Raw genomic sequence first — 26508 nt, 5'->3', positions numbered from 1 at the left:
GCAGGCGATCTCCTGAGGTCAGGAGTTCAAGACCAGCCTGGCCAACATGGTAAAACCCCATCTCTACTAAAAATACAAAAAAAAAAAAAAAAAAAAAAAAGGAAAGAAAAGAAACACTCTTAGGAGAGCCAGTTAATAGAAGAGAGAAGTGAGAAGTATGCAGTTACTCCAATTATTTCTACTTACTCCAATTATTTCTACCTGCCCTTCTCCTCCCCGTCATGTACAACGTAAGAACACAATGTTTGTTATTGCGTTTCAATGTTCAATAGTATTTGTCACTCCTCTCTGTCTTCTTTTCTTCAGTATATTTTTTTAGAATCTAAATCTCTACAAACAGGAATCATGAGCCTGTAACTTGGATAGCCTTTAAGGAAGCCTGCCTTCTCATTTTTCTTCCTTTCCTTCCTTTCTCTCTCTCTCTCTTTTTTTTTTTTTTTTTGAGACGGAGTCTGGCTGTGTCACCTGGAGTGCAGTGGTGCAATCTCCACTCACTGCAACCTCCACCTCCTGGGTTCAGGCAATTCTCCTGCCTCAGCCTCCCGAGTAGCTGGGGTTACAGGCACCCACCACCATGCCTGGTTAATTTTTGTATTTTTAGTAGAGACGAGGATTTCACCATGTTGTTCAGGCTGGTCTCGGACTCCTGACCTCAGGTGACCCACCCACCTCAGCCTCCCAAAGTGCTGGGATTACAGGTGTGAGCCACCACACCCAGCCACATCTTTCTTTCTTTTCTCTCTTTCTCCTTCTTTCCTTCCTTCTCTCCCTCCCTCCCTCCTTCCTTTCTCCTTTCTTTCTCTCTTTTTTTTTTTTTTTTTTTAACGTCTCCCTGTGTCACCCAGACTGGAGTGAAATGACACGATCATAATCACGACTCACTGCAGCCTCGACCTCCCTTGGCTCAGGTGATTCTTCCACCTCAGCCTCCTGAGTAGCCGGTAGCTGGGACTACAGGTGCACCACCATGCCCGGCTAGTTTTTTGTAGAAATGGGGTTTTGCCATGTTGCCCAGGCTGCTCTCAAACTCCTGAACTCAAGTGATCCTCCCACTCCAGCCTCCCAAGTGGGTGGAACTACAGGTGGTGGCTACCATGCCCAGCTAATTAAGGAAAAAAAAAAAAATTGGCCGGGCGCAGTGGCTCATGCCTGTAATCCCAGCATGTGGATGCCGAGGCGCGTGGATCCCTTGAGTTCAGGAGCTGGAGACCAGCCTGGGCAACATGGTGAAACCCCGTCTCTACCAAAAATACAAAAATTAGCCAGGCGTAGTGGCGCACGCCTGTAATCCCAGCTACTCGGGGGAGTGGGGCGCTGAGGTGGCAGTGGAATCACCTGAGCCCGGAAAGGTCGAGGCAGCAGTAAGCTGGGACTGCACCACTGCACTCCAGCCTGGGCAACAGAGGCTAAAGATGGGGTCTCACTCTGTCGCTCAAGCTGATCTTGAACTCCTGGGTTCAAGTGATCCTCCCACCTCGGCCTCCCAAAGTGCTGGGATTACAGGTGTGAGCCACCGCCCGGCCACCCCTGCCTTCTGAGAGAATTAAAAAACAAGAGAAATGAAGTGTTAAGTAACTAGTGAGGATAATATAATAACAGCTGACAGTTAAGAGTGTGGGGGAGGCTTTTTTAAAACTTTTAGAATCTGTATAATCTATAACCTATGTTACGTTAAACTTTGTTTGTTTTCTTACTCCCACTGCCATCCCCTCAGAATGTAAACTCTTCAGTTAGCTTCTTTCCCTCCCCAACTTTCTCCAACATTTCCTTCACAATTCCTCACCCAGGGGTGACTACTTAATATTACTGATCTTCCTGAAGAGATAGGGAGTCTGAAGCATTTCTCTTTTTTGAAAGAGGGCTTCCAGGACAAATTGCTTCATCTCCAAAATCAAGCTCAATTTGTCATCATCCATTCATTCGTGTTTTGCTTTTGCTGTATTCCCACCACCTAGAAGAGTGACTGACACAGTAGGCACGCCAGAACATATCTTTTGAATCAATTAATTCTCTTCTTAAAAATCTAAAACTGGGGCCGGGCGCGGTGGCTCAAGCCTGTAATCCCAGCACTTTGGGAGGCCGAGACGGGTGGATCACGAGGTCAGGAGATCGAGACCATCCTGGCTAACACGGTGAAACCCCGTCTCTACTAAAAATACAAAAAAAAAACTAGCCGGGCGCGGTGGCGGGCGCCTGTAGTCCCAGCTACTCCGGAGGCTGAGGCAGGAGAATGGCGGGAACCCGGGAGGCGGAGCTTGCAGTGAGCTGAGATCCGGTCACTGCACTCCAGCCCGGGCTACAGAGCAAAACTCCGTCTCAAAAAAAAAAAAAAAAAAAAAAAAAAAAAATCTAAAACTGGGCTGGGCGCGGTGGCTCACGCCTGTAATGCCAGCACTTTGGGAGGCCAAGGGGAGCAGATCACAAGGTCAGGAGACCGAGACCATCCTGGCCAATATGGTGCAAACCGGTCTCTACCAAAAATATAAAAATTAGCTGGGCGTGGTGGCGCGCGCCTGGAATCCCAGCTACTTGGGAGGCTGAGGCAGGAGAATCGCTTGAATCAGGGAGTCAGAGGTTGCAGTGAGCCTAGATGGCGCCACTGCACTCCAGCCTGGCGACAAAACGAGACTGTCTCAAAAAAAAAAACCAAAAACCTAAAACTGGTCACAGGGTAGAGTAGTAGTTGACATCCTGCCAGCAGCACAAGGTTTGAAAAGGGCCAGAGGAGTCTCAAGCCAGGCCCAGCACAGTGGGGAGAGAAAGGGCCTGAAGCTCAGCTATTTTTTTTTTTTCCTGCAAGCTCCGCCTCCCGGGTTCACGCCATTCTCCTGCCTCAGCCTCCTGAGTAGCTGGGACTACAGGCGCCCGCCACCACGCCCGGCTAATTTTTTTGGTATTTTTAGTAGAGACGGGGTTTCACCGTGTTAGCCAAGATGGTCTCGATCTCCTGGCCTCGTGATCCGCCCGCCTCAGCCTCCCAAAAGTGCTGGGATTACAGGCGTGAGGCACCGCGCCCTGCCAAGCTCAGCTATTTTTTTTCCCCTTTGTGCAGGCGAATTGGCCTAATGTTATGTGTGAACCAAACGCTTTGTAGTTGGAAACCCAAGACCCCTGTGATAAAACGCAACACGAAATTGTTGCATTCCAAGCATATTTCAAGTTGTGAACAACGGGCGGCACCAAGCAACAAAAGTACTGACGTCCTCACTTAACAAAGCCACAAGACAAGATGGCGCCATCCTCCAAGAGCGAGAGGGGGGAACACTTTCACGCCCGCGGCATGTGCACGCGCCCGGGCTCGCCCCAGGCAACGCTGGCGTGCGCTCAAGCACCCAATGAGCGATGTAGTTAGTCTCCACCCACGTTTTCCGCCACTCCCTGGGCACATGCGCTCCAGCTTCTTAGCGGGATGCCTATTGCGCAGGCGCAACAGGCTCCTCCTTCCGCGCAACTGACGCAAGAAGACTGTAATCGGTTCGCAATTTATCCCGTGTGACCTTGAGTCTTTCCTGTCGCTGAGGACCAGGGCTGTCCGAGGTGCCGCCTTCATACCCCTCTTCCTCCCCTGGACTCTTTGTGGCCCAGAGCCGCCGCAGCCGGGATGGGAGGGCAGGCGTTCTCCAACCATCATGCTGCGGAGCATATTACCTGTACGCCCTGGCTCCGGGAGCCGCAGTCGAGTATCCTCTGGTCAGGCGGCGCGGGCGGCGCCTCAGCGGAAGAGCGGGCCTCTGGGCCGCAGTGATCAACCCCCGCCCCTCACCCCACGTGGTTGGAGGTTTCCAGAAGCGCTGCCGCCACCGCACCGCGCAGCTCCCGGCCGTCTGAGCGCCTGTTTGCTGCCTCGTACTCCTCTATCTATCCGCCATGATAAGCGCCAGCCGAGCTGCAGCAGCCCGTCTCGTGGGAGCCGCAGCCTCCCGGGGCCCTACGGCCGCCCGCCACCAGGTGAGGAACTGTCGGACCTTCCCGAATGGGGTCACGGCCTCGGGCCTCGGGCCTCGGTGCGGCAGGCTGCGCGCCCTTTAGGGTTTGAATTCTCCGGGATAGGTCAGGCGGCAAGGAAGGTGACGGACCTTCCGTAGCTAGCGCTGCCGGCTCAAGATTTTGCGGAAGGTTTTGCCTCCGGCTTAGGCCCTGCTGAGTCACACCCCTCGCGATCTAGAGTATCATCTCAAAATTACCAGGTAGTGGTCTTGATGGCTCGTTCTGTGGCTGAATGGAAAGATTTGGCCTTGGGAGTGAGGGATGCAGTCTATTAGGAAAGCCGCTATTTTCAGTTTTGTTTTCGGCTCCTCTACGGAATACGGAATGTGTAAGGATCTCGTTAATAAGGTGAAGTAAGATAAGAAAGTCCTGAGTCGGAAATAAAACTCCAGTTTTTGTGCTTAGCAACATTTTCTCAAAATCGGTGGTGTAAGATTGTACTCGTTTGTTACTTAAGGACAAAAAGCAGATCGGGGGGCGGAAAAAAAGCTATGGAGTGGTTACTTGTTCTCTAAAATAAAAGATAAATACTTTGGAGAATAGGAATTGTATATGGGCATTAAGAAAGGCTTGGAAGGAGCCTGAAGTTAAATCGTGATAAAGATCTTTTATCCTAGTGGAAGGCCACTACTTAATTTTTCTTTTTAAAAGACTTAGTAATCCTAGTTCTCTTAAACTAATTGCATGGCAAGGTCAGGGGAAGTGTTTTCCCCCAGGGGACATCTGGCAATGTCTGTGGATATTTTAGGTTGTCGCTAACTTACTGGGGTTCTTATTGGTTTCTAGGATGTAGAGGCCAGGGATGCTGCTGTATATCTTACAATGCACAGAACAGCCCCCACAACAAAGATTTGGCCCAAAATTAATAGCGCCATGGTTGAGAAATCCTATTGTAATGTGATTCTAAGGCCATCTTTTATTTACCTTTTTTTTATCTTACTTATTTGGGAAACTTTAATATTTACTGTTTTAGTAGCTTAACGTATTTTATATGCTAAATGAGCCCAAGTTTTCTTTTTTTCCTCTCAGGATACACATTGGTTGGTGACTGAGTCAGTTTTTTTCTTTTTTAGGATGGCTGGAATGGCCTTAGTCATGAGGCTTTTAGAATTGTTTCGAGGCGGGATTATGCGTAAGTATAATTTCATTTCCTTTGAGAGGGAATACATATTAAACTTCATAGCAGTGTTTTCTACATTTGTGATTAACTATTCTTCTCTAATTTATCTGTATTAGAGATTATGTAGTATACCACTGTTAATTTTCCAATTAAATATTATCTTTAAGTGACTTTGGTCTATCAAGATAACAATAGCTGTGACATTGTTCTAAATGTCTTACAGATCAGAAGCAATCAAGGGGGCAGTTGTTGGTATTGATTTGGGTACTACCAACTCCTGCGTGGCAGTTATGGAAGGTAAACAAGCAAAGGTGAGCATGATTGGTAACTAGTACCCTATCCAGAACCTATCCAGAATTCTGTGGTGTTTTCCTTAGTTAAAGAATTTGAGAACCTGATTTGCTTTTTTTTGGTGGGGGGGAGATGGTCTCTATAGCTCAGGGTGGAGTGCAGTGGCACGATCTCTGCTCACTGCAACCTCTGCCTCCTGGGTTCATGCAGTTCTCCTGCCTTGGCCACATAGCTGGGAATGCAGGCGTGAACCACCATTCCTGGCTGAGTTTTTGTATTTTTAGTAGAGACAGTTCCACTGTGTTGGCCAGGCTGGTCTCGAACTCAAGTGATCCGCCCGCCTTGGCCTCCCAAAGTGCTGGGATTACAGGCATGAACTACTGAGCCTGACCTGAAACTACATTTAACTAAAACAACAAAAACATGACTATAGATTAAGGCTGGCCAGGCATAATGACTCACGCCTGCAGTCCCAGCACCATGGGAGGCCAAGGGGGGCGGATTACCTGAGGTCCTGAGTTCAAGACCAGCCTGGCCAACATGGTGAAACCCCGTCTCTACTAAAAATACAAAAAATTGGCCGGGCACAGTGGATCACAAGGTGAAGATATCGAGACCATCCTGGCCAACATGGTGAAACCTGTCTCAACTAAAAATACAAAAATTAGCTGGGCATAGTGACACACACCTGTAGTCCCAGCTACTCAGGAGACTGAGGCAGGAGAATCGCTTGAACCCGGGAGGCGGAGGTTGCAGTGAGCCAAGATTGTGTCACTGCATTCCAGCCTGGCGACAGAGCGAGACTCCATCTCAAAAAAAAAAAAAGGCCAGGCGTGGTGGCCAGCACCTGTAATCCCAGCTCCTCAGGAGACTGAGGCAGGAGAATCACTTGAACCTAGGAGGCAGAGGTTGCAGTGAGCCAAGATCACATCACTGTACTCCAGCCTGGGTGACAGAGCGAGACTTTGTCTCAAAAGAAAAGAAAAGACTATAGATCAGGTTTTTCATACCCAATATTGGGACCCAATGTTACTTCCACATGGAGAATTATATCTACTTCTAAATTTTTGGGGGGGTTGGCCACAGATTTCAGGCATACAGGAAAAATGCTAAGAAGCACAAATTAGGGCCAAGAGAAGGAATAATCTCGGTGCCAAACAAGTGGGATAAGAAGACCATAGACAGTTCAGGTGATTTCAGAAGAGGAGATGGGGGAAAGAGGAAGCATGAGAGCAAAAGAGGCCATGAATGGAAGAAGCAAGAGTCAAGAATTCCCGGTGCTCTAAATCTTGCTAAGAACCCAATAGGAATAAAAGTTCAATATATAGAGTAAGGAGGCTTCAAAAGGAATAGCCTGCTCCAGTGAACAACATGCATTACTTCACATGTGAAGCTCCACTTCTAGTCTGTCTCTGCACCTCCAACTTTGGTTCAGTTTAGAAAGTGCAGCACTTTGGTGGTTACCAGAGTAACCAAACAGTGCAAGCCATTCCCACCCCTCTTAATAGTAAATTAGTAGCCTACCTCTATACCACATTTAAATCCTTTTCTGGGAAGTTAGATACATACAATTATCAGCACTACAAAGGTTCACCTATCAAGAGTCTTTTTTTTTTTTTTTTTTTGAGACGGAGTCTTGCTCTGTAGCCCGGGCTGGAGTGCAGTGGCCGGATCTCAGCTCACTGCAAGCTCCGCCTCCCGGGTTTGCGCCATTCTCCTGCCTCAGCCTCCGGAGTAGCTCGGACTACAGGCGCCCGCCACCTCGCCCGGCTAGTTTTTTGTATTTTTAGTAGAGACGGGGTTTCACTGTGTTAGCCAGGATGGTCTCGATCTCCTGACCTCGTGATCCGCCCGTCTCGGCCTCCCAAAGTGCTGGGATTACAGGCTTGAGCCACCGCGCCCGGCCCAAGAGTCTTAAAAGCAACCAAAACAGCTTTTAAAATGTAAATCAGGGCCAAGCCTGTTGAGTCGTACTTGGGACTCAACACTTTGGGAGGTCACTTGAGTCAGAGTTGAAGATCACCCTGGGCAACATAGCAAAACACTTTTGAAGACCCGGGCTACAAAAAATTAGCCAGGCACAATGGTATGCACGTGTGATCCCAGCTACTCTGGAGGCTAAGGTGGGAGGATCAGCTGAGCCTGGCAGGTCAAGGCTGCAGTGAGCTGTGACAGTGCCACTGCGCTCCAGCCTAGGTGACAGGTGAGACTCTGTCTCAAAAAAAAAAAAAAGCCAGGCAGTACCTCACGCCTATAATCCCAACATTTTGGGAGGCCGAGGTGAGCAGCTGACCAACTTGGCGAAACCCCATCTCTACTAAACGTACAAAAAAAATTAGTTGGGCATGGTGGCAGGCACCTGTAATCCCAGCTACTCGGGAGGCTGAGGCAGGAGAGTTGAACCCAAGAGGCGGAGTTTACAGTGAGCCAAGATCGCACCACTGCACTCCAGCCTGGATGACGAGCAAGACTCCATCTTAAAAAAAAAAAAAAAAAAAAAAAAAGTAGTTTGAAAGTAAAGGACTAAAGATATGTTAAATATCTGCTGTTCATTAACTGTCAGCAGTAAAGCGTGCCCAGTATTGTTCATGCACATTTGTTTCATAATTTGGGAGCTGTTTTTGTGTCTTAAATGATTGCTGCAAAGATACCAGTGATAAGCTGGGCGCAGTGGCTCACGCCTGTAATCCCAACACTTTGGGAGGCTGAGGCGGGCGATCGCCTGAGGTCAGGAGTTCAAGACCAGCCTGGCCAAAATGGTGAAACCCCGTCTCTACTAAAAAATAACAAAAAATTAGCTGGGCGTGGTGGTGCACGCCTATAGTCCCAGCTACTAGGGAAGCTGAGACAGGAGAATCACTGGAACCCAGGATGCAGAGGTTGCAGTGAGCCAAGATTGTGCCATTGTACTCCAGCCTTCGCGACAGAGTGAGACTCTGTCTCAAAAAAGATACCAGTGATAACTACAAACTTATTCTCTGTCACATTTTGGGAGTTTAGGTGCTGGAGAATGCCGAAGGTGCCAGAACCACCCCTTCAGTTGTGGCCTTTACAGCAGATGGTGAGCGACTTGTCGGAATGCCGGCCAAGCGACAGGCTGTCACCAACCCAAACAATACATTTTATGCTACCAAACGTCTTATTGGCCGGCGATATGATGATCCTGAAGTACAGAAAGACATGTGAGTAGTAGCAAAAGCGCAGTTACTTGCAAGGGCTACACAGAAGAGCCTCAGCATGTTGATTAGGATCCCTGGAGCACCTTACCCTAGTCGTTTTACTTACTGTCCCTAGGGGAAATCTATACCACTGCCAAAAGGGTAATTTCTTTAAAAAACTCATTTTTGGCCGGGTGCAGTGGCTCATGCCTGTAATCCTAGCGCTTTGGGAGGCCAAGGTGGGCGGATCACTTGGGATCAGGAGTTCAAGACCAGCCTGGCCAACATGGTGAAACCCTGTCTCTACTAAAATACAAAAATTAGCTGGGCATGATGGTGGTGCCTGTAATCCCAGCTACTCGGGAGGCTGAGACGGGAGAATCGCATGAACCCAGGAGTGGTTGCAGTGAGCTGAGATCACTGCCATTGCACTCTAGCCTGGGCTGCTCAAAAAAAAAATCATTTTTGTCTTTACAGATTAGGTCTTTGTTATGTATTGACATGATATATGAAAATTTGCAAAGCATTCCTAAACCACATAGTTCAGTGTTGAATACATACAGCAGAAATGGCACAGGTTCTATCATGTGTTGATCCAGTACAGGAAAAAACTTGATTTTTCTTTTTTTCTAACCCCCCGGCCCCCAAAATAGAGACGCGTCTCACTATGTTGCCCAAGTTGGTGTTGAAATTCTGGACTCAATTGACCCTCCCACCCCAGCCTCCCTAAGTATTGGAATTACAGGCGTGAGCCACCATGCCCAGCCTACTTTTTTCTAAAATAGACATACTAGAGGCTAGATGGGGTTGGCTCACACCTGTAATCCTAACACTTTGGGAGGCTGAGGTGAGCTCAGGAGTTCGAGACTTGGGGAAAAGCCGCCTCTGCAAAAAATACAGAACGAGCTGAGCTCGGTGGTGCGGGCCTGTAGTCCCAGCTATTAGTGAGGCTCGAGCGTTGGGGGACGGCAGTTCCAGTGAGCCAAGACCATGCCATTGTACTCCAGTCTGAGTAATAGCAATGAAACCCTGTCTGAAAAAAAAAAAGCACTAGAAGCATAGGTAGAGCTTCCTGTTGTATACAAAATTTTTTAGGCCTGGAGTAGTGGCTCATCTCTGTAATCCTAGCACTTTAGGAGGCAGAGGCAGAAGGACTGTTTGAGGCTAAGAGTTTAAGACCATGTAGGCCAACGAGGCAAGAGAGTGTATGTGTGTGTCTTTCTATATATAAACACTTAAAACTTTAAACAGCTTTATTGAGCTTGAGTAGAATATGAATTCTGTATGCAAGGAGTCGCGTGGACTTCTCTGACTGGCCTCTTTCACTTAGCTTGTTTTCAAGGTTCATCCATGTTGCAGCATGTGTCAGTACTGCATTCCTTTTTATGGCCAAATAATACTATACTGTATGGACATATAACACATTTTGTTTATCCGTTTGTCAAGTGATGGACATTTGAGCTGTTTCTGCTTTTTGGCTATTAGAAATAATGCTGCCTTAAACATTTGTGTACAAGTTTTTGTGTAGACATAAATGTTTCCATTTCTCTTAAATAGTAGAATTGCTGGATCATACAGTAACGGTTTCATCGTCAAATTATTGTAAAGTGGCTGCAAAAATCTTCTGCCTGGGGTGCTAAGTAAAAAATGTTGAGGTTTCATTGTGATGTTTTTCTACGTTAATGATTGCTTTATTTTTATTTATTTACTTCATTTCATTTTGCCGTGTAATCCTCATAAACCACGTTAGTGATTGCTTTCTGAAAAATTTCACAAACTGTCATTTATTGGCCATGAATGAGTCTCTTGGGGTGGAAGATGGATGTTCATGGTGTGTGGTAATTTTGTCATATGAGGTTGTTCAGGCTAGTTTTCTCTAATAGAATTTTTGTTCTTACAGTAAAAATGTTCCCTTTAAAATTGTCCGTGCCTCCAATGGTGATGCCTGGGTTGAGGCTCATGGGAAGCTGTATTCTCCAAGTCAGATTGGAGCATTTGTGTTGATGAAGATGAAAGAGACTGCAGGTGAGTTGAGTGGGTTTAGTTCACATCTGGGAAAGTTCTAAGAACAGAATGATTCCTGTGAGATCACTAGCACCCTGTGCCCCAGCATCCTGTAGATGAATCTGTGGTCCCTTTTGTATAGAAAACCTAGGAATGGCAAAACTGTGTTACACTTCATGCTTTCCCTGCAGATGAATTTATCTTCAAATCTCACTAATGGTGGCTGGCTTGTTTCTTTTTTTCCAGTAGGGGGTATGTTCTATCTATATTGAAAGCCACAAGACTACACATTAAGCTTTTGTCCCTGTTAGGTATAAATTAGAACTTCTTATTTGAAGTGGCTGTTATAAGTCTAAAGGTCATTGTAGTTTAGTGAACCTTCACTAAAATGTTGAAAGACTGATCCTAGGGGTTTTGGGTTTTGGGTTTTGTTTTTTTGTTTTTTTGTTTTTTTTTAGACGGAGTTTTGCTCTTGTTGTCCAGGCTGGAGTGCAGTGGCGTGAACTCGGCTCACCAAAGCCTCCACCTCCTGGGTTCAAGCGATTCTCCTGCCTTCCACCTGGCGTAGCTGGGATTACAGGCATGTGCCATCATGCCTAGCCACTTTTGTATTTTTAGTAAAGAGACGGGGTTTCTTCATGTTGGTCAGGCTGGTCTCGAACTCCCGACAGATCAGGTGATTCGTCCGCCTCAGCCTCCCAAAGTGCTGGGATTACAGGCATGAGCCACCGTGCCCAGCCGGCCAGCCTTGGGTTTGTTGGGTTTTTGTTGTGGTTTTTTTTGAGACAGTCTCGCTCTGTTGCCCAAGCTAGAGTGCAATGGCGCGATCTTGTCTTACTGCAACCTCCCCCTCCCGAGTTCAAGCAATTCTCCTGCCTCAGCCTCCCGAGTAGCTGAGATTACAGGCATGTGCCACCACACCCGGCTAATTTTGTATTTTTAGTAGAGATGGGGTTTCTCCATATTGGTCAGGCTGGTCTCAAACTCTCAACCTCAGGTGATCGCCCGCCTCAGCCTCCCAAAATGCTGGGATTACAGATGTGAGCCACTGTGCCCGGCCCGATCTTGGGTTTTTAAGCAGTATATTTACTTGGGGTGTTTTCCTGCAAAGACATATTAGGTCACTTGTCAAAAGACTGATGAATATTGTCTGTGGCTCCAAAAGGATGACACAGGTTGTTGGGCTATGTTAATAATTCTGTTCTGACAGAATTCCATGATTGAATTTCATTCTTTTCCAGAAAATTACTTGGGGCACACAGCAAAAAATGCTGTGATCACAGTCCCAGCTTATTTCAATGACTCGCAGAGACAGGTAAGGTCAATTAGCATTCTTATTCACAAAAAGTAACGTGCCTGGGATGGAAAGGTACAAAAATGCTTTTCTCTTTGTTTTCTCTAGGCCACTAAAGATGCTGGCCAGATATCTGGACTGAATGTGCTTCGGGTGATTAATGAGCCCACAGCTGCTGCTCTTGCCTATGGTCTAGACAAATCAGAAGACAAAGTGTAAGTTTATGCTATAAATTTCTTACCTGGATGTGTGAAACTAAAGTGTCACTTGATTTCTTAGTGATTGAGCCTTTTATTTAAATAGTGCTTTTACTGATTTTAAGTTTGTATGATCATTTTTTTTTTATTTCAAAACCATTCCTTTGTTTTCTTTTGGGCCATGGTAATTTAACTAGTATATTCCTCAGGGAAAAGATTAGATTATCTGTATTTGGTTATTGAAATTTATATTCTGGTGATAGGTTTTGTTCCTTAAGGATTTCTTTCTTTCTTTCACAAATCATTTACAGCATTGCTGTATATGATTTAGGTGGTGGAACTTTTGATATTTCTATCCTGGAAATTCAGAAAGGAGTATTTGAGGTGAAATCCACAAATGGGGACACCTTCTTAGGTGGGGAAGACTTTGACCAGGCCTTGCTACGGCACATTGTGAAGGAGTTCAAGAGAGAGGTGAGTTACCAATGTGGTTAATGTGTAGATGTTAGGATATTGAGAATTTGTTTGTTCAGATTGCTCTTTGCTTTGTTTACGAGTTCAGTTCAACCCCCTTATTCTAGACACAGATACTCTTTTCAGAATATTTTTTCCCCACACATTAAGGGTAATAAAAAGTAATCATCTTGTATATAAAGGTTATGATTCCATTTTGTGTTGTTCCAACTTATTACTGCAGTTTAAATTTATTACCTCACTAATGCTGGTGTTCAATGTCTTCACTTTATAGACAGGGGTTGATTTGACTAAAGACAACATGGCACTTCAGAGGGTACGGGAAGCTGCTGAAAAGGCTAAATGTGAACTCTCCTCATCTGTGCAGGTGAGACACGAAAGATTTGAGCGGTCTTGATGGGTATTTTCAGCCAGAGTTTATTTAAATAGTATTTTCTAATTGGCCTAATGTCAGTTGAGTTTTTTCGTTTGTTTTTTCAATTTTCTGATTTCTAGAGACCTTTGTCGTGAGCACAGGAACAGTAAGGTGTTCAGTTTCTTTATGAGCTGAAATTTTTTTAACCACCCAAATCAGGTACATATACTGGAGCTAAATAATATATGAATGATGCTGGGTATACTTGTTTGCTTTTCAGTTAAACACATTTATTTGAAAACCTGCTCTGGCAGTGTTTAAAACTAGAATTACTAGCTTGGAGAAACTGCTCTCTTAACTGACAGTATTAAATAACCTCTCCTTGTGAATTGGAGAGTCTCTGCGTGTCTTTTTTTTTTTTTTTTTTTTTTGAGATGGAGTTTTGCTCCTATTGCCCAGGCTGGAGTGCAATGGTGCGGCGATCTCGGCTCAGCACAATCTCTGCCTCCTGGGTTCAAGCGATTTCTCCTGCCTCAGCCTCCCGAGTAGCTGGGATTACAAGTGTGCACCACCATGCCTGGCTAATTTTTGTATTTTTAGTATAGACAGGGTTTTGCCATGTTGGTCAGGTTGGTCCTTGGACTCCTGACCTCAGGTGATTAACCTGCCTCGGCCTCCCAAAGTGCTGGGATTACGGGCATGAGCCACTGAGCCCGGCTAATTGTCTCTCACTTAATAAATAATTTGAAAAATTACCTGGTCATAGTCTACACAGCTGTAGTCTCAGCCACTCCAGAGGCTAAGGTAAGAGGATTGTTTGAGCCCAGGAGGTTGAGGCTGCAGTGAGCTGTGATCACACCATTTCATTCCAGCCTGGGTGACAGATGAGACCCTGTCTCAAAAAATGACAATAATTTGAACCACCAGTCTAGAAAATGAGCTGAAGCTTGTTCAAGTTTCCGTCTGTGAGCATCAGATTTACTCAGTTTGTTTGTCAGCTTGATTAGCTCCAGTTCTGAGAGGTGAAACTTCACTTCACCACCAAGAGTAGAATTGTATAAACCATGTTGGATCTGTGTTAGAGACCCATAAAGACAGAAAGCAGCAGATCTCTTTCCGGTGTCTTGGGTGACAGTAGGAAGAGCAGAGCTGTGATACCTTTATTTTGATCACCCACAAAGGAAGAGGTATTTATGATGATTGTCATTGTGTTGGTAAAGTGGTTGCTGCTAATGAACATTCAGTCAAACCTGGATTTTGTTTTTTTAAGTGGCTGTGAGGAATGACATAGTTATACACACGCATGCATGGTCTTGCTGATGTTACTTTGCCCCTGCTATCATGGAGTGGCAGAACATTGCAACGTTGGTTAAGGTTGAAGTTGAAATATGTGGCACTGCCAGAAGATAGTTTGTAATTCTTCCCAAAGATTTTATATTTGGGGTAGGGGATGCAGGGTGTTGGAAGAGATTGGTTGGTTTTAATTAGTGTGGCTGCATGCTATTGATAGACATTTTGATTGTTTTCCAGCGTTTATTATAGCAAGATGTATTGAGCATCCTCATACATTGTTTTGCATAGGTGATTTTAAATGTATAGAATAAATTCTTAGCGTTTATTACCCTCATGCAGATTATATTGTGGTTTGGAAAGCTGGACATTAATTAGAACAGATTAGTAAATGTTAAACTAGAAGTGATACAAAGTAAAGGTTAAGGGTGGTTCTGCAGGCATTCTGCTGGGGTTCGAGTCCCCATTGTGTGGCTTATTAATTGGTGATCTTGGATCTTGGATTAACATTACTGTTACTTATCTACAAAATAAGGATAATACTGGTACTTTACTCCTCCCCTAAGAGTTCTGAGCATTACCAAGTTCATAAATATTACACGCTTAGGAAAACATAGGAAATTGTGAATACTCTTAAATGTAAGTTACTATTAATGTAACAAGTGGTAAAAAGGCAATTATATTTATAATTTAAGAAGGGGCCGTACTTTGGGTGGCCAGGGCCAGGAATATCACTTGAGCTCAGGAGTTGGGGACCAGCCTGGGCAAAATAGTGAGAACCCCATCTCTACAAAACTAGCTGGGCGTGGTGCACTTCACCACAGGTGCATGCCTGTAGTCCCAGCTACTCAGGAGACTGAGGCACAAGAATCCTTTGAGCCCAAGTGTTTGAGGCTGCAGTGAGCTGTGATTGTGCCACTGCACCCCAACCTGGGCGACAGAGCAGGTCTCTTAAAAATCATCTAAGAAGGGCCAGGGTGCAGTGGCTCACGTCTGTAGTCTCAGCACTTTGGGAGGCCAAGGTGAATGAATCACTTGAGGTCAGGAGTTCAAAACTAGCCTTGCCAACATGGCGAATCCCTGTCTCTACTAAAAATACAAAAATTAGCAAAGCGTGGTGGCGGGCGCCTGTAATCCCAGCTACTCAGTAGGCTGAGGCAGGAGAATCGCTTGAACCCAGGAGGCAGAGGTTGCAGTGAGCCCAGATGGCAGTCCAGCCTGGGCAACTGAATGAGACTCTGTCTCAAAAAATAAAAATAATAAAAAGAATCTAAGAAGGTACCTGAGAGAGGTGTTCAGCATAGCAAGAATAGCATTTGAGGCCGGGCGCGGTGGCTTAAGCCTGTAATCCCAGCACTTTGGGAGGCCTAGACAGGCAGATCACGAGGTCAGGAGATCAAGACCATCCTGGCTAACACAGTGAAACCCCGTCTCTACTAAAAAATACAAAAAACTAGCCAGGCGAGGTGGCAGGCACCTGTAGTCCCAGCTACTCGGGAGGCTGAGGCAGGAGAATGGTGTAAACCCGGGAGGCGGAGCTTGCGGTGAGCTGAGATCGGGCCACTGCACTCCACCCTGGGCGACAGAGCGAGACTCCGTCTCAAAAAAAAAAAAGGAATAGCATTTGAGAGATGAGTTTATCAGAAAAAGATAAATGGGCACGTGTAAATGGGTTAAGTGTAAGGCTCTCAGGTGAAGACCTGAGAAAGGGCCAGAGTGGCCAAAAGGGCAGAGTGAAGATTGGGGTCGGGTGTTGGTGGGCATGGAAAATAAGGTTAGAGCAGGCTTGTCCAACCTGCAGCCCAGGATGGCTTTGAATGCGGCCCAATACAAATTCGTAAACTTTCTTAAAATATTGAGAGTTTTGCTTTTTGTTTTAAGCTCATCAGCTATTGTTAGTGTTAATGTATTTTATGTGTGGCCCAAGGAAGCCAAAAGATTGGACACCTTTGGACTAGAGACTTTATAGATTTGGGATTTGGCGTCTCTCCCAAGATAAGTAAATACAAACCCCAGAGGAGTTGAGGATAGTAACATGGTCATGTGTCGATTTGTGAAAAGCCCTTTGGCTGGAGTAGAGTGGAGAATTGTTAAGGGCAGAAGGCAGCCTGAGTGGGTGTGGGGAGGGTGTTGGTAACCATGTGTTGAGAAAGGACTTGGATAAGAGAGTGTGAGACATAAGTGGTTGGGTTTGAGAGAGGAGGTAAGGAGAGAACATTGTGATGGATGTTGGACTCATTGTAGAGAGTTGAGAGTAGTGCTGAAGATTTTCAGGTTGCCATTAGCTTTTAGTGCTTAGAGTTGTGCTACTATAATAGCCAAATGTGGGTTTTGAATTAATTAAAATTAAACAACATTTAAAATTAGATTTCTTAGTTACCCTAGTCTTATTTCAGGTGCTCAGTAGTCATGTTGTTAGTGGTTGCTGAATTGAGCAACATAAGTAGCATTTTCATTGTCACAGAAAATTCTACTGGATAGCATTGATTTAAATAATTGTGTATTCTGATTTGGTTAATCAACATTTTGTAAAATAAGAAATTGTCAATAATATTTAGATAACACTCTTCTACAGATGGTGCGTTAACTCTGTTAATTCTATTAAGTATTGAAATGTCTAGGATACTTTCTTCTAAAGAAAGATGGTTAAGATCTCACTCTTCTTAGTTACACATTGTAAGATCCTATGTTGTACTGTGATTTGGGATTTATTAAATACTGGATGTTACATGGTGTGACTGTCAGCTGCTGTCCATGGATGTGATGGCCATACAAGTCAGTCCTCATACATTAATGAGAGTATGTCTGTAGCTTTCGTACCGCTTGTAAATGTCCTGGAACTTAACAGAGCCCAGGGTTGATGGCAGGTTACTTGGTTCAGAAAATAACTTTGACATTTCACCTACATGGGATATTTTTAAAACTTGGTGAAGGAAAACATCAGTAATGTGGTTCTAATGAGTGTTTAGTGGCAGAATAGCTCTTTATCTCTTGAATGGGGATTTTTTTCCTGCTTATCTGCTGCATTCTTGTTAATAACTATAAACTTCATTAAAACAGATTCTATAGTGTTTATCTCTTGGGAGATAAAACATTGCATCTTAAAGAGTAACTATTCTTGGCCGGGCATGGTGGCTCACACCTGTAATCCCAGCACTTTGGGAGGCCAAGGCAGGTGGATCACGAGGTCAAGAGATCGAGTCCATCCTGGCCAACATGGTGAAACGCCATATCTACTAAAAATGCAAAAATTAGCCGGGCATGGTGGCACATGCCTGTAGTCCCAGCTACTTGGAAGGCTGAGGCAGGAGAATTGCTTGAACCTGGGAGGCGGAAGTTGCAGTGAGCCAAGATCATGCCACTGTACTCCAGCCTGGCAATAGAGTGAGACTCTGTCTCAAAAAAAAAAAAAGTATTCTTGGTGACTATTCATTTAAATTAGGTCTCACCCTCCCTGTGGTTTTCCAAGTCTTCTGTCCTAGGGCATGGTCATATCTTAGTTGAAATAATAAATGTAACCGTCATTTGGCCTGCTCACTGACATGCAATTAAACATTTCCTTTGCAGACTGACATCAATTTGCCCTATCTTACAATGGATTCTTCTGGACCCAAGCATTTGAATATGAAGTTGACCCGTGCTCAATTTGAAGGGATTGTCACTGATCTAATCAGGAGGACTATCGCTCCATGCCAAAAAGCTATGCAAGACGCAGAAGTCAGCAAGAGTGACATAGGAGAAGTGATTCTTGTGGGTGGCATGACTAGGATGCCCAAGGTATGGATCCATGGAATTCTGTCATGGAGAGAGGGGACTGGCACATAGTGTGTACTTGGGACAGGTGCCATGAATATATGGCCTGTTCCGCTGGGGTGACCTAAAAGGGAGATGAGATTATATCCTCACTAAAGAATTCTTTTCTGTTTGTTTTGTTAAAATTGAAGAATAGGCCGGGCATGGTGGCTCACGTCTATAATCCCAACACTTTGGGAGGCTGAGGTGGGCAGATCACATGAGTCTGCAAGAGTTTCAGGCCAGCCTGAGCAACATGGCAAAATCCCCTTTGGACAAAAATACAAAAAATTAGCTGGGCATGGTGGTACATACCTGTAATCCCAGCTACTTGGGAGAATCACCTGAGCCCTAAGGTCAGTCACTTGAGTGAGTTTGGGGCTGCAGTGAGCCATGATCGTGCCACTGCACTCAGCCCAGGCAAGAGTGTGACCCTGTCTCAAAAAAAAGAAAATACAGTGAGCCGAGATCGCGCCACTGCACTCCAACCTGGGCGACAGAGCAAGACTCTGTCTCCAAAAATATAGATATAGATAGATATATATGTGTGAAAAATTAGGAGGGGCAGAATTTCTTTAGGGGCAGTAGCAGGGAGGATCCCGAACTCAGTCATAGAATTTTTAGGATTGAAACAACGTTTGAGGTCAGAGACAGCATAAAACCTTGGTAATAGGCCGGGCGCGGTGGCTCAAGCCTGTAATCCCAGCACTTTGGGAGGCCGAGACGGGCGGATCACGAGGTCAGGAGATCGAGACCATCCTGGCTAACACCGTGAAACCCCGTCTCTACTAAAACATACAAAAAACTAGCCGGGCGAGGTGGTGGGCACCTGTAGTCCCAGCTACTCGGGAGGCTGAGGCAGGAGAATGGCGTGAACCCGGGAGGCGGAGCTTGCAGTGAGCCGAGATCTGGCCACTGCACTCCAGCCTGGGTGACAGAGCAAGACTCCGTCTCAAAAAAAAAAAAAAAAAAAAAAACACCTTGGTAATAACGCTCCCCCCACCCCAGCCACCGTCTTTGTACATGTGTCTTTGCAGCATAGTGCATCTCTTCGACAAAGATTTGTGCGATGATGTATTTTATTCAACACATCATTCTGAAAGAACATATGTGGAAAAATAATGACTGAGCACAAACCTGTTGAAGATGCAGTTCTTCTTGGTAGCCTAAATAGGATTATCTTGGGCCTAAGATAGTGACCTTGTTTTTTTCTTAATTTTTCCATTGAAATACATGACCTTAAGGAAATACGCAAAAAAAAAAAAATGAACCTGGAAACAAACAAGGCCCTGGACCAGGTGGATGCCTCTGTAAATGATCCCCGAGGCCAGGCGCAGTGGCTCATGCCTGTAATCCCAGCATTTTGGGAAGCCAAGGTGGGCGGATCACAAGGTCAGGAGATCTAGACCATCCTGGCTAACACGGTGAAACCCCATCTCTACTAAAAATACAAAATATTAGCTGGGCATGGTGGCGGGCGCCTATAGTCCCAGCTACTTGGGAGGCTGAGGCAGGAGAATGGCGTGAACCCAGGAGGCGGAGCTGGCAGTGAGCCGAGATAGTGCCACTGCACTCCAGCCTGAGCCACAGAGTGAGACTCCGTCTCAAAAAGAAAAATAAAAAAAGAAATTATCCTCAATACTATTCAAATGGAACTTTATCACTAATAAATACAAGGGAAGAACATGCCCCACGTTAACAATGCAAATTATTACTACAGCTGCGTATGATAATTTGGTCTTTAGTTGATAATATACAAGAAGATGTGGACTTCTAAGTCCCCTTGCCTTACATCCTCTGTTTCAAATGATTTAATCTGTTACATGGGAAACCAGATAATAAAACTTAGGAGAATCCTTCCCAGATTTACAAGGGTCATGAAGGAGATACTCCTGTAAGTATAAAGTGTATGAATGTTACGAGATCATTAGCAGGAACCCAACTATGAAATGGTCATTTGAATAAACATTCTTAGATTTGAGTTAGCCTGTCTTGAGATTTGGCTGGGACCGAAGGACATGTATGCTGTCTTTTGTTCTGCTCAGGTAGTTCCCAAGTGTGGGCTGACAGGTTCTTTTTCCTTGATGCTCAGGTTCAGCAGACTGTGCAGGATCTTTTTGGCAGAGCCCCAAGTAAAGCCGTCAATCCTGATGAGGCTGTGGCCATTGGAGCTGCCATTCAGGGAGGTGTGTTGGCCGGTGATGTCACAGATGTGCTGCTCCTTGATGTCACTCCCCTGTCTCTTGGTATTGAAACTCTAGGAGGTGTCTTTACCAAACTTATTAATAGGAATACCACTATTCCAACCAAGAAGAGCCAGGTAAGAGCTATCACTTCCTACCTTGTCACATGGGTTTTAGGTTCTATGACGGATGTGATTGCAGCCACTTTCATGAGCTTTTTCTAGAAAACTTCAGTTTTTCGTTTTGCTGTTTAGAATAGTAAATAGTTAACTGTGGGTGGTGAGAATCCTATGTGGGTTTTTTTTGGTTTTTTTTGGTTTTTGCTACCAGAAAAGTTCTTACGTGTTAGCTGGTAGTGATGTTTATAGGAAGGACATCAGTAGTCTCCTCCACAGGATTAATATAATTTGTTGAAAGGGATCTCAGTCATTTGAGACTGAATTCCCCGTAGTCTTCTGTTCTCAAAGACGGTAAAAAGGATAGTCTGGACCAGACTTAGGGGAGTGTTCTTATGAGTGAATGAAGGGGGTGGTATGGGGGTGCCGAGATATCCAAGCAGGGCTATTTGGTTGGACATGGCTTGTTCTTGAAGTAGGAATTATTTCTGGCTGGGCGCCGTGGCTTACACCTGTAATCCCAGCACTTTGGAAGGCTGTAGCGAGAGGATCGCCTGAGCTCAGGAGTTTGAGACCAGCCTGGGTAACATGGTGAAACTCCCTCTCTCCAAAAAGTTAAATTAGCCGGGCATGGTGCTGTGTACCTGTAGTCCCAGCTACTCAGGAGGCTGAGGTGGGTGGATCACTTGAGCATGGGAGGCAGAGACTCCAATGAGCTGAGGTCATGCCACTGCATTCCAGCCTGGGTGACAGTATGAAGTGAGGCCTTGTCTCAAAAAATATGTATATATATTATTTCCTGACTTCCCTAATCTTGTGGATGTTTTTCCATAAAACTATGGCTGTTGGTATATTTGTGCAGTGATGTATTTGTCAACACATCATTCTGAAGAAAAGTATGTGGTGACTCTCTGTGACTGAGCACAATACATCTTCTTTCTCTGATCCCGTTTCCCCAGATGAGCATGTTTCAACATTTTAGTTCCTTTTTTGAGGCCTTCTCTCCTATTGCTGCATCTTAGGAGATGCATTTTCTTAGCTGAAACAATTGCTATTGTATGCCCATTTGCTGTACTATTCCTAGTCCTATTCCCTATAAAGACATCAGCCTTTGTTCTGAACATACTGTGAATTAGGAGCCTTCCAATCTTGGAATGTGAACCTTTGGCTTTCATTTTTTCTATAGAAAGGGAATAGGTTAATCAGATTGCCAACCCAGGAGGTTTTCTTTTTCCCTAGGTATTCTCTACTGCCGCTGATGGTCAGACGCAAGTGGAAATTAAAGTGTGTCAGGGTGAGAGAGAGATGGCTGGAGACAACAAACTCCTTGGACAGTTTACTTTGGTAGGTATTGTGAATCCTGAATACTATGGCTCCTTCACTGTAAAGTGAGATAATATCCTAAGCCATAAAAATATTAGTATAAACTGCTGGCATACACATACATACTGAGTAGTCTTTTTTTTTTTTTTTTTTTTTTTTTTTTTTGAGACGGGGTCTCGCTCTGTCGCCCAGGCTGGAGTGCAGTGGCCGGATCTCAGCTCACTGCAAGCTCCGCCTCCCGGGTTCACGCCATTCTCCGGCCTCAGCCTCCCGAGTAGCTGGGGCTACAGGCGCCCGCCACCTCGCCCGGCTATTTTTTTGTATTTCTTAGTAGAGACGGGGTTTCACCGTGTTAGCCAGGATGGTCTCGATCTCCTGACCTCGTGATCCACCCGTCTCGGCCTCCCAAAGTGCTGGGATTACAGGCTTGAGCCACCGCGCCCGGCCGAGTAGTCTTGAGAAGAGGGGATGCAGACACTTTGTGCAACTGGATACCCATGGCATCAGTTTTTACCTGAAAGCCTTGCTTTTTCCTTGTGCCTTAGGAATTTCCTCAGACATAAACTCCTGACTACTCATTTAAAAGACACTTGATATTGTTACTGGTTTCTGATCAGCATTGCTTATTGGTTATTGATGAGGTGAATAATAGCAGGGAGGTTTGCTGTCTGTCATTTAGTGTGTCCACAGGTACATACAGCCATTATAGTTACTTGCTATAGCTAAATTTCACTGGTATAAAACTGGTTGATTTCAGGCAGCAAACTACTACTGTTGCTTATAAACTCTGTGTTTTTGTACATTAAATCACTTGTTTTTCCCAGGAACCAAGTGACTTGTTTACTATAAAACCATATAGATTTGAAAATAATAGCACTGGACCCCTCTGTAAGAGGACCTTACTCTGGATTCATTTATTTTAGATTGGAATTCCACCAGCCCCTCGAGGAGTTCCTCAGATTGAAGTTACATTTGACATTGATGCCAATGGGATCGTACATGTTTCTGCTAAAGATAAAGGCACAGGACGTGAGCAGCAGAGTAAGTTACTTTATCAGACCCTAAGAGTGAGGTGAGGGAGGTCTTGGGAAGAGACCCTCTTAGGATGATGAGTCCTCTTTGCCCCTCAGTTGTCAGATTCACTTGTAGAAGTGTAGTGTTTATTCCCCCCAAATAGGCACTGAGCCTGTGGATTGCTGAAGTTTTCATGGGCAAACAGGCCAGTTGGTGTTTGTGTATGTATTGGGTCCTTGGTTTCATTTTGCTTTATAGGACTATAAAGTTATTTCTCCTTTTCATAATTTGTATCAAGATTGGCTGCTATGAGCTGGAGTACTCTTAATGCAATGGAGGAAGAAGAGGCATATACCTTTACCTGGGGATTAATGAAATGCCTTCTTTTTACTACAGTTGTAATCCAGTCTTCTGGTGGGTTAAGCAAAGATGATATTGAAAATATGGTTAAAAATGCAGAGAAATATGCTGAGGAAGACCGGCGAAAGAAGGTGATTACTTTTTGTCTTCTGAACTTTAATCTTAGTAAAGCTCGGTCTTGAGTTTGGGGCTGGGCGCGGTGTCTCACTCCTATAATCCCAGCACTTTGGGAGGCCAAGGTGGGCCGACTGAAGTCAGGAGTTCAAGATCAGCCTGACCAACATGGTGAAACCCCATCTTTACTAAAAATACAAAAAAATTAGCCGGGCATGGTAGTGCACACCTGTAGTCCCAGCTACTTGGGAGGCTCAGGCAGGAGAATCACTTGAACAAGAAAGTGGGAGAGTTTGGACATGTCATAGGTTGTGGGTAAGAGAAAACCTAAGATCAATCTATTCTTCCTTCCCTGTTGCTTATACTTTATGTGTGCAGTGCCTTTATTATTTCTTCTGTTCTCCATCACAATTCTGATGTTAGAAAATCTAGCCCAAATCTCTCTCAAAGCCATCCCAGACTAAAGCCGCTCTGATTTCTCCCTTACTCTATTTTTACTCTGTAACTGTATGCAGCACATAGCTTATTGTCTTACTGAGTATAGACATTCAGCAAACTTTGGTTGATTGGAAAGTCTTCGTTTAAACTTCTAATTTATCTAAGGAACGAGTTGAAGCAGTTAATATGGCTGAAGGAATCATTCACGACACAGAAACCAAGATGGAAGAATTCAAGGACCAATTACCTGCTGATGAGGTGAGTTCTATTTTAAAGTAACTCAAGAGGTTGGACACATTTTTACCAAAGGCAGTGAAGTTTATTTTTCTGTGGATTTTGATAGGGGTTTAATTATTTTAAAATGTTTCTAAATAGTACTTCTACTTGTAATGGTACAGGAGACCTGGAAAAGTAAGGATTTTTTTCTTTTTTTAAGTGCAACAAGCTGAAAGAAGAGATTTCCAAAATGAGGGAGCTCCTGGCTAGAAAAGACAGTGAAACAGGAGAAAACATTAGACAGGCAGCATCTTCTCTTCAGCAGGCATCATTGAAGCTCTTCGAAATGGCATACAAAAAGGTACAAGGGCTGAAGTGGATTTTGATCCTAACTTGATCTTGATGGAACTATTCTTTCTGACCGTTACTGGTGGCTCCCTCCATAGCCATTTGTGGAATTGAAAGTGAGATTAGAGTTGGAGATATTCTCCTGCCGTCTCGACTCTATTTTGACATTGGGGGTAGTGTCAAAGGGAAGGAATCCAGAAGCAGGGTAGAAAGCGGGGAGGGGGAGTGGAATATATATGAATGATGAAGAATATGTGGGTCCCTCATCTTGGAGTGCAACAAAGAGCAAATGGTTAGCCGTAACATTAAATCTGAGTGGCTTTCAAATGTTTTCTTAACAGATGGCATCTGAGCGAGAAGGCTCTGGAAGTTCTGGCACTGGGGAACAAAAGGAAGATCAAAAGGAGGAAAAACAGTAATAGCAGAAATTTTGAAGCCAGAAGGACAACGTGAAGCTTAGGAGCGGACAGACTTCCTGAGCAGAAATGGGCAAACTTCAGTCTTTTTACTGTGTTTTTGCAGTATTCTATATATAATTTCCTTAATTTGTAAATTTAGTGACCATTAGCTAGTGATCATTTAATGGACGGTGATTCTAACAGTATAAAGTTCACAATGTTCTATGTCCCTAGCCTGTCATTTTTCAGCTGCATGTAAAAGGAGGTAGGATGAATTGATCATTATAAAGATTTAACTATTTTATGCTGAAGTGTCAAGGGGTGAAAACATCTCGCACACAACAATTAAGGTAGTCATCCGTAGACTTGAAATGAGACGACATGGGGATGAGATAGATCCTTCTAGTTAGCCTAGTACTGCTGTATTGGCCTGTGTGTACATGGGGTCCTTCAGCTGAGGCCTTACAAGTCAAGCTGGCTGTGCCATGTTTGTAGATGGGGCAGAGGAATCTAGAACAATGGAAAACTTAGCTATTTATATTAGGTACAGCTATTAAAACAAGGCAGGAATGAGGCTAGACTCTTAACTTCCCTACGGCATACTTTTCTAGCTACCTCTGCCTTGTGTCTGGCACCTACATCCTTGATGATTGTTCTCTTACTCGTTCTGGATTTTTTTTTTTTTTTTAATAAATACAGAAAGCATCTTGATTTCTTGTTTGTGAGGGGTGATGCCCTGAGATTTAGCTTCAGGAATATGACGTGGTTCATGTTTCCCATATTTCCCAAGTAGGGAAATACACGATTCTCTAACACTGGTTAAAAATGCAAATTCAAGATTTGGAAAGGCTGGTATAATGAAATAATGAGCAGTATCAGCATGTGCAAATCTTGTTTGAAGGATTTTATTTTCTCCCCTTAGACCTTTGGTACATTTAGAATCTTGAAAGTTTCTATATCTCTAACATGAAAACCAAGGTGGCTATTTTCAGGTTGCTTTCAGCTCCAAGTAGAAATAACCAGAATTGGCTTGCATTAAAGAAACTGCATCTAGAAATAAGTCCTAAGATATCATTTCTATGGCTCAAAAATAACAGGAACCCAGATTTCTTTGCCTATTTCTGCTTTTCTGTCCTCAGTGTACTGGCTTGTCCCAAATTCTCTGATGTAGTTCTAATTATCCTGTGTTGACAACTTAAGCAGAAAGGAGTCTACATCTTTATTCAATGTTAAGATTTCCCAAAAGTCTCCCAGCACATTTCCCTTATGTTTCATGGACTAATGTCATATGCCATGTTCAAAGGAGTCCGTTATCAAGATGGGCTTAGAATATCAGATACAGTGGCTCCTTGTATAATGTTTTTTAATATGTAGAAATGAGATTATTTCCAAAAATCAGTATAAGAAATCAATTTGCAAGTATGAAGGAAGTGATTTAGACAACATTTTTGGAAGATTCAGTGCTTGTTAACACCCATGTAAAAGATTCTTGGGATTCATGTGAAAAATAAATTCTAGGCTCAGGTTTCCAACCATATGAATACTCAATGGGAACATTGTAGGATTATGAAGGATTGTTATTTGGTGTGTCAGAAGATACTTAGCATTTCTGGTTGGCCCTTGCATACTGCCTCTGCTGTCTCCTAAAGATAACTTTAAAAGCCCTCCAGGACTTGCAAAGTACTCCAGTTGAGAACTACTGGCTTATATTAGTTAAGATTCATCCTTGGCATCAGAGAGAGGAGCCAGATTTCCCAAGCAAAATATATCTTTGAGTTCTATTAGGAGGGAGAAGTTGCTTGGGTATGAGCGGAAACAGTATTTCAGTAACCTATCAGTAAAGCTCATAGTAGTATAAATAGCAAGAAGGTATATGGAGATTCCCTATAGAGCCAATAGGATATAGATCTAGAATGAGATTTACTATAAGATACTGGCTCACACAATTATGGAGGCCAAATCCCACCCACAATCCACTGCTGGGAAAGCTGTTGGGGTAAAATTGCAGCAACCAGGAACACAATGGTGTCCTAGTC

At 44.3% G+C, this 26508-nt stretch overlaps 1 protein-coding gene and 2 non-coding genes across 3 annotated transcripts; all 3 read left to right on the top strand.

Annotated features, from left to right (window-relative positions):
* The first annotated feature begins 3149 nt into the window (after positions 1–3149).
* On the top strand, positions 3150–25590 carry HSPA9 (heat shock protein family A (Hsp70) member 9). Its single transcript, XM_025386898.1, has 17 exons — positions 3150–3948; positions 5061–5119; positions 5331–5418; positions 8399–8580; positions 10457–10581; positions 11802–11875; positions 11963–12069; positions 12363–12525; positions 12800–12892; positions 17738–17947; positions 20055–20282; positions 21501–21605; positions 22508–22625; positions 22995–23089; positions 23676–23768; positions 23947–24087; positions 24416–25590. The coding sequence occupies exons 1-17, from the start codon at positions 3868–3870 to the stop codon at positions 24491–24493; spliced, it is 2040 nt and encodes a 679-aa protein (XP_025242683.1). The 5' UTR covers positions 3150–3867; the 3' UTR covers positions 24494–25590.
* Positions 19027–19096, top strand: LOC112627251. Its single transcript, XR_003120099.1, has one exon. It is a non-coding gene; the product is annotated as a small nucleolar RNA SNORD63 (small nucleolar RNA).
* Positions 21118–21187, top strand: LOC112627252. The gene has a single exon (XR_003120100.1). It is a non-coding gene; the product is annotated as a small nucleolar RNA SNORD63 (small nucleolar RNA).
* Positions 25591–26508: the final 918 nt, after the last annotated feature.

This window comes from Theropithecus gelada, chromosome 6 (genome assembly GCF_003255815.1).
Source record: "Theropithecus gelada isolate Dixy chromosome 6, Tgel_1.0, whole genome shotgun sequence".
Lineage (NCBI taxonomy): Eukaryota > Metazoa > Chordata > Mammalia > Primates > Cercopithecidae > Theropithecus > Theropithecus gelada.
This window is presented reverse-complemented; position numbering and strand designations above follow the sequence as displayed.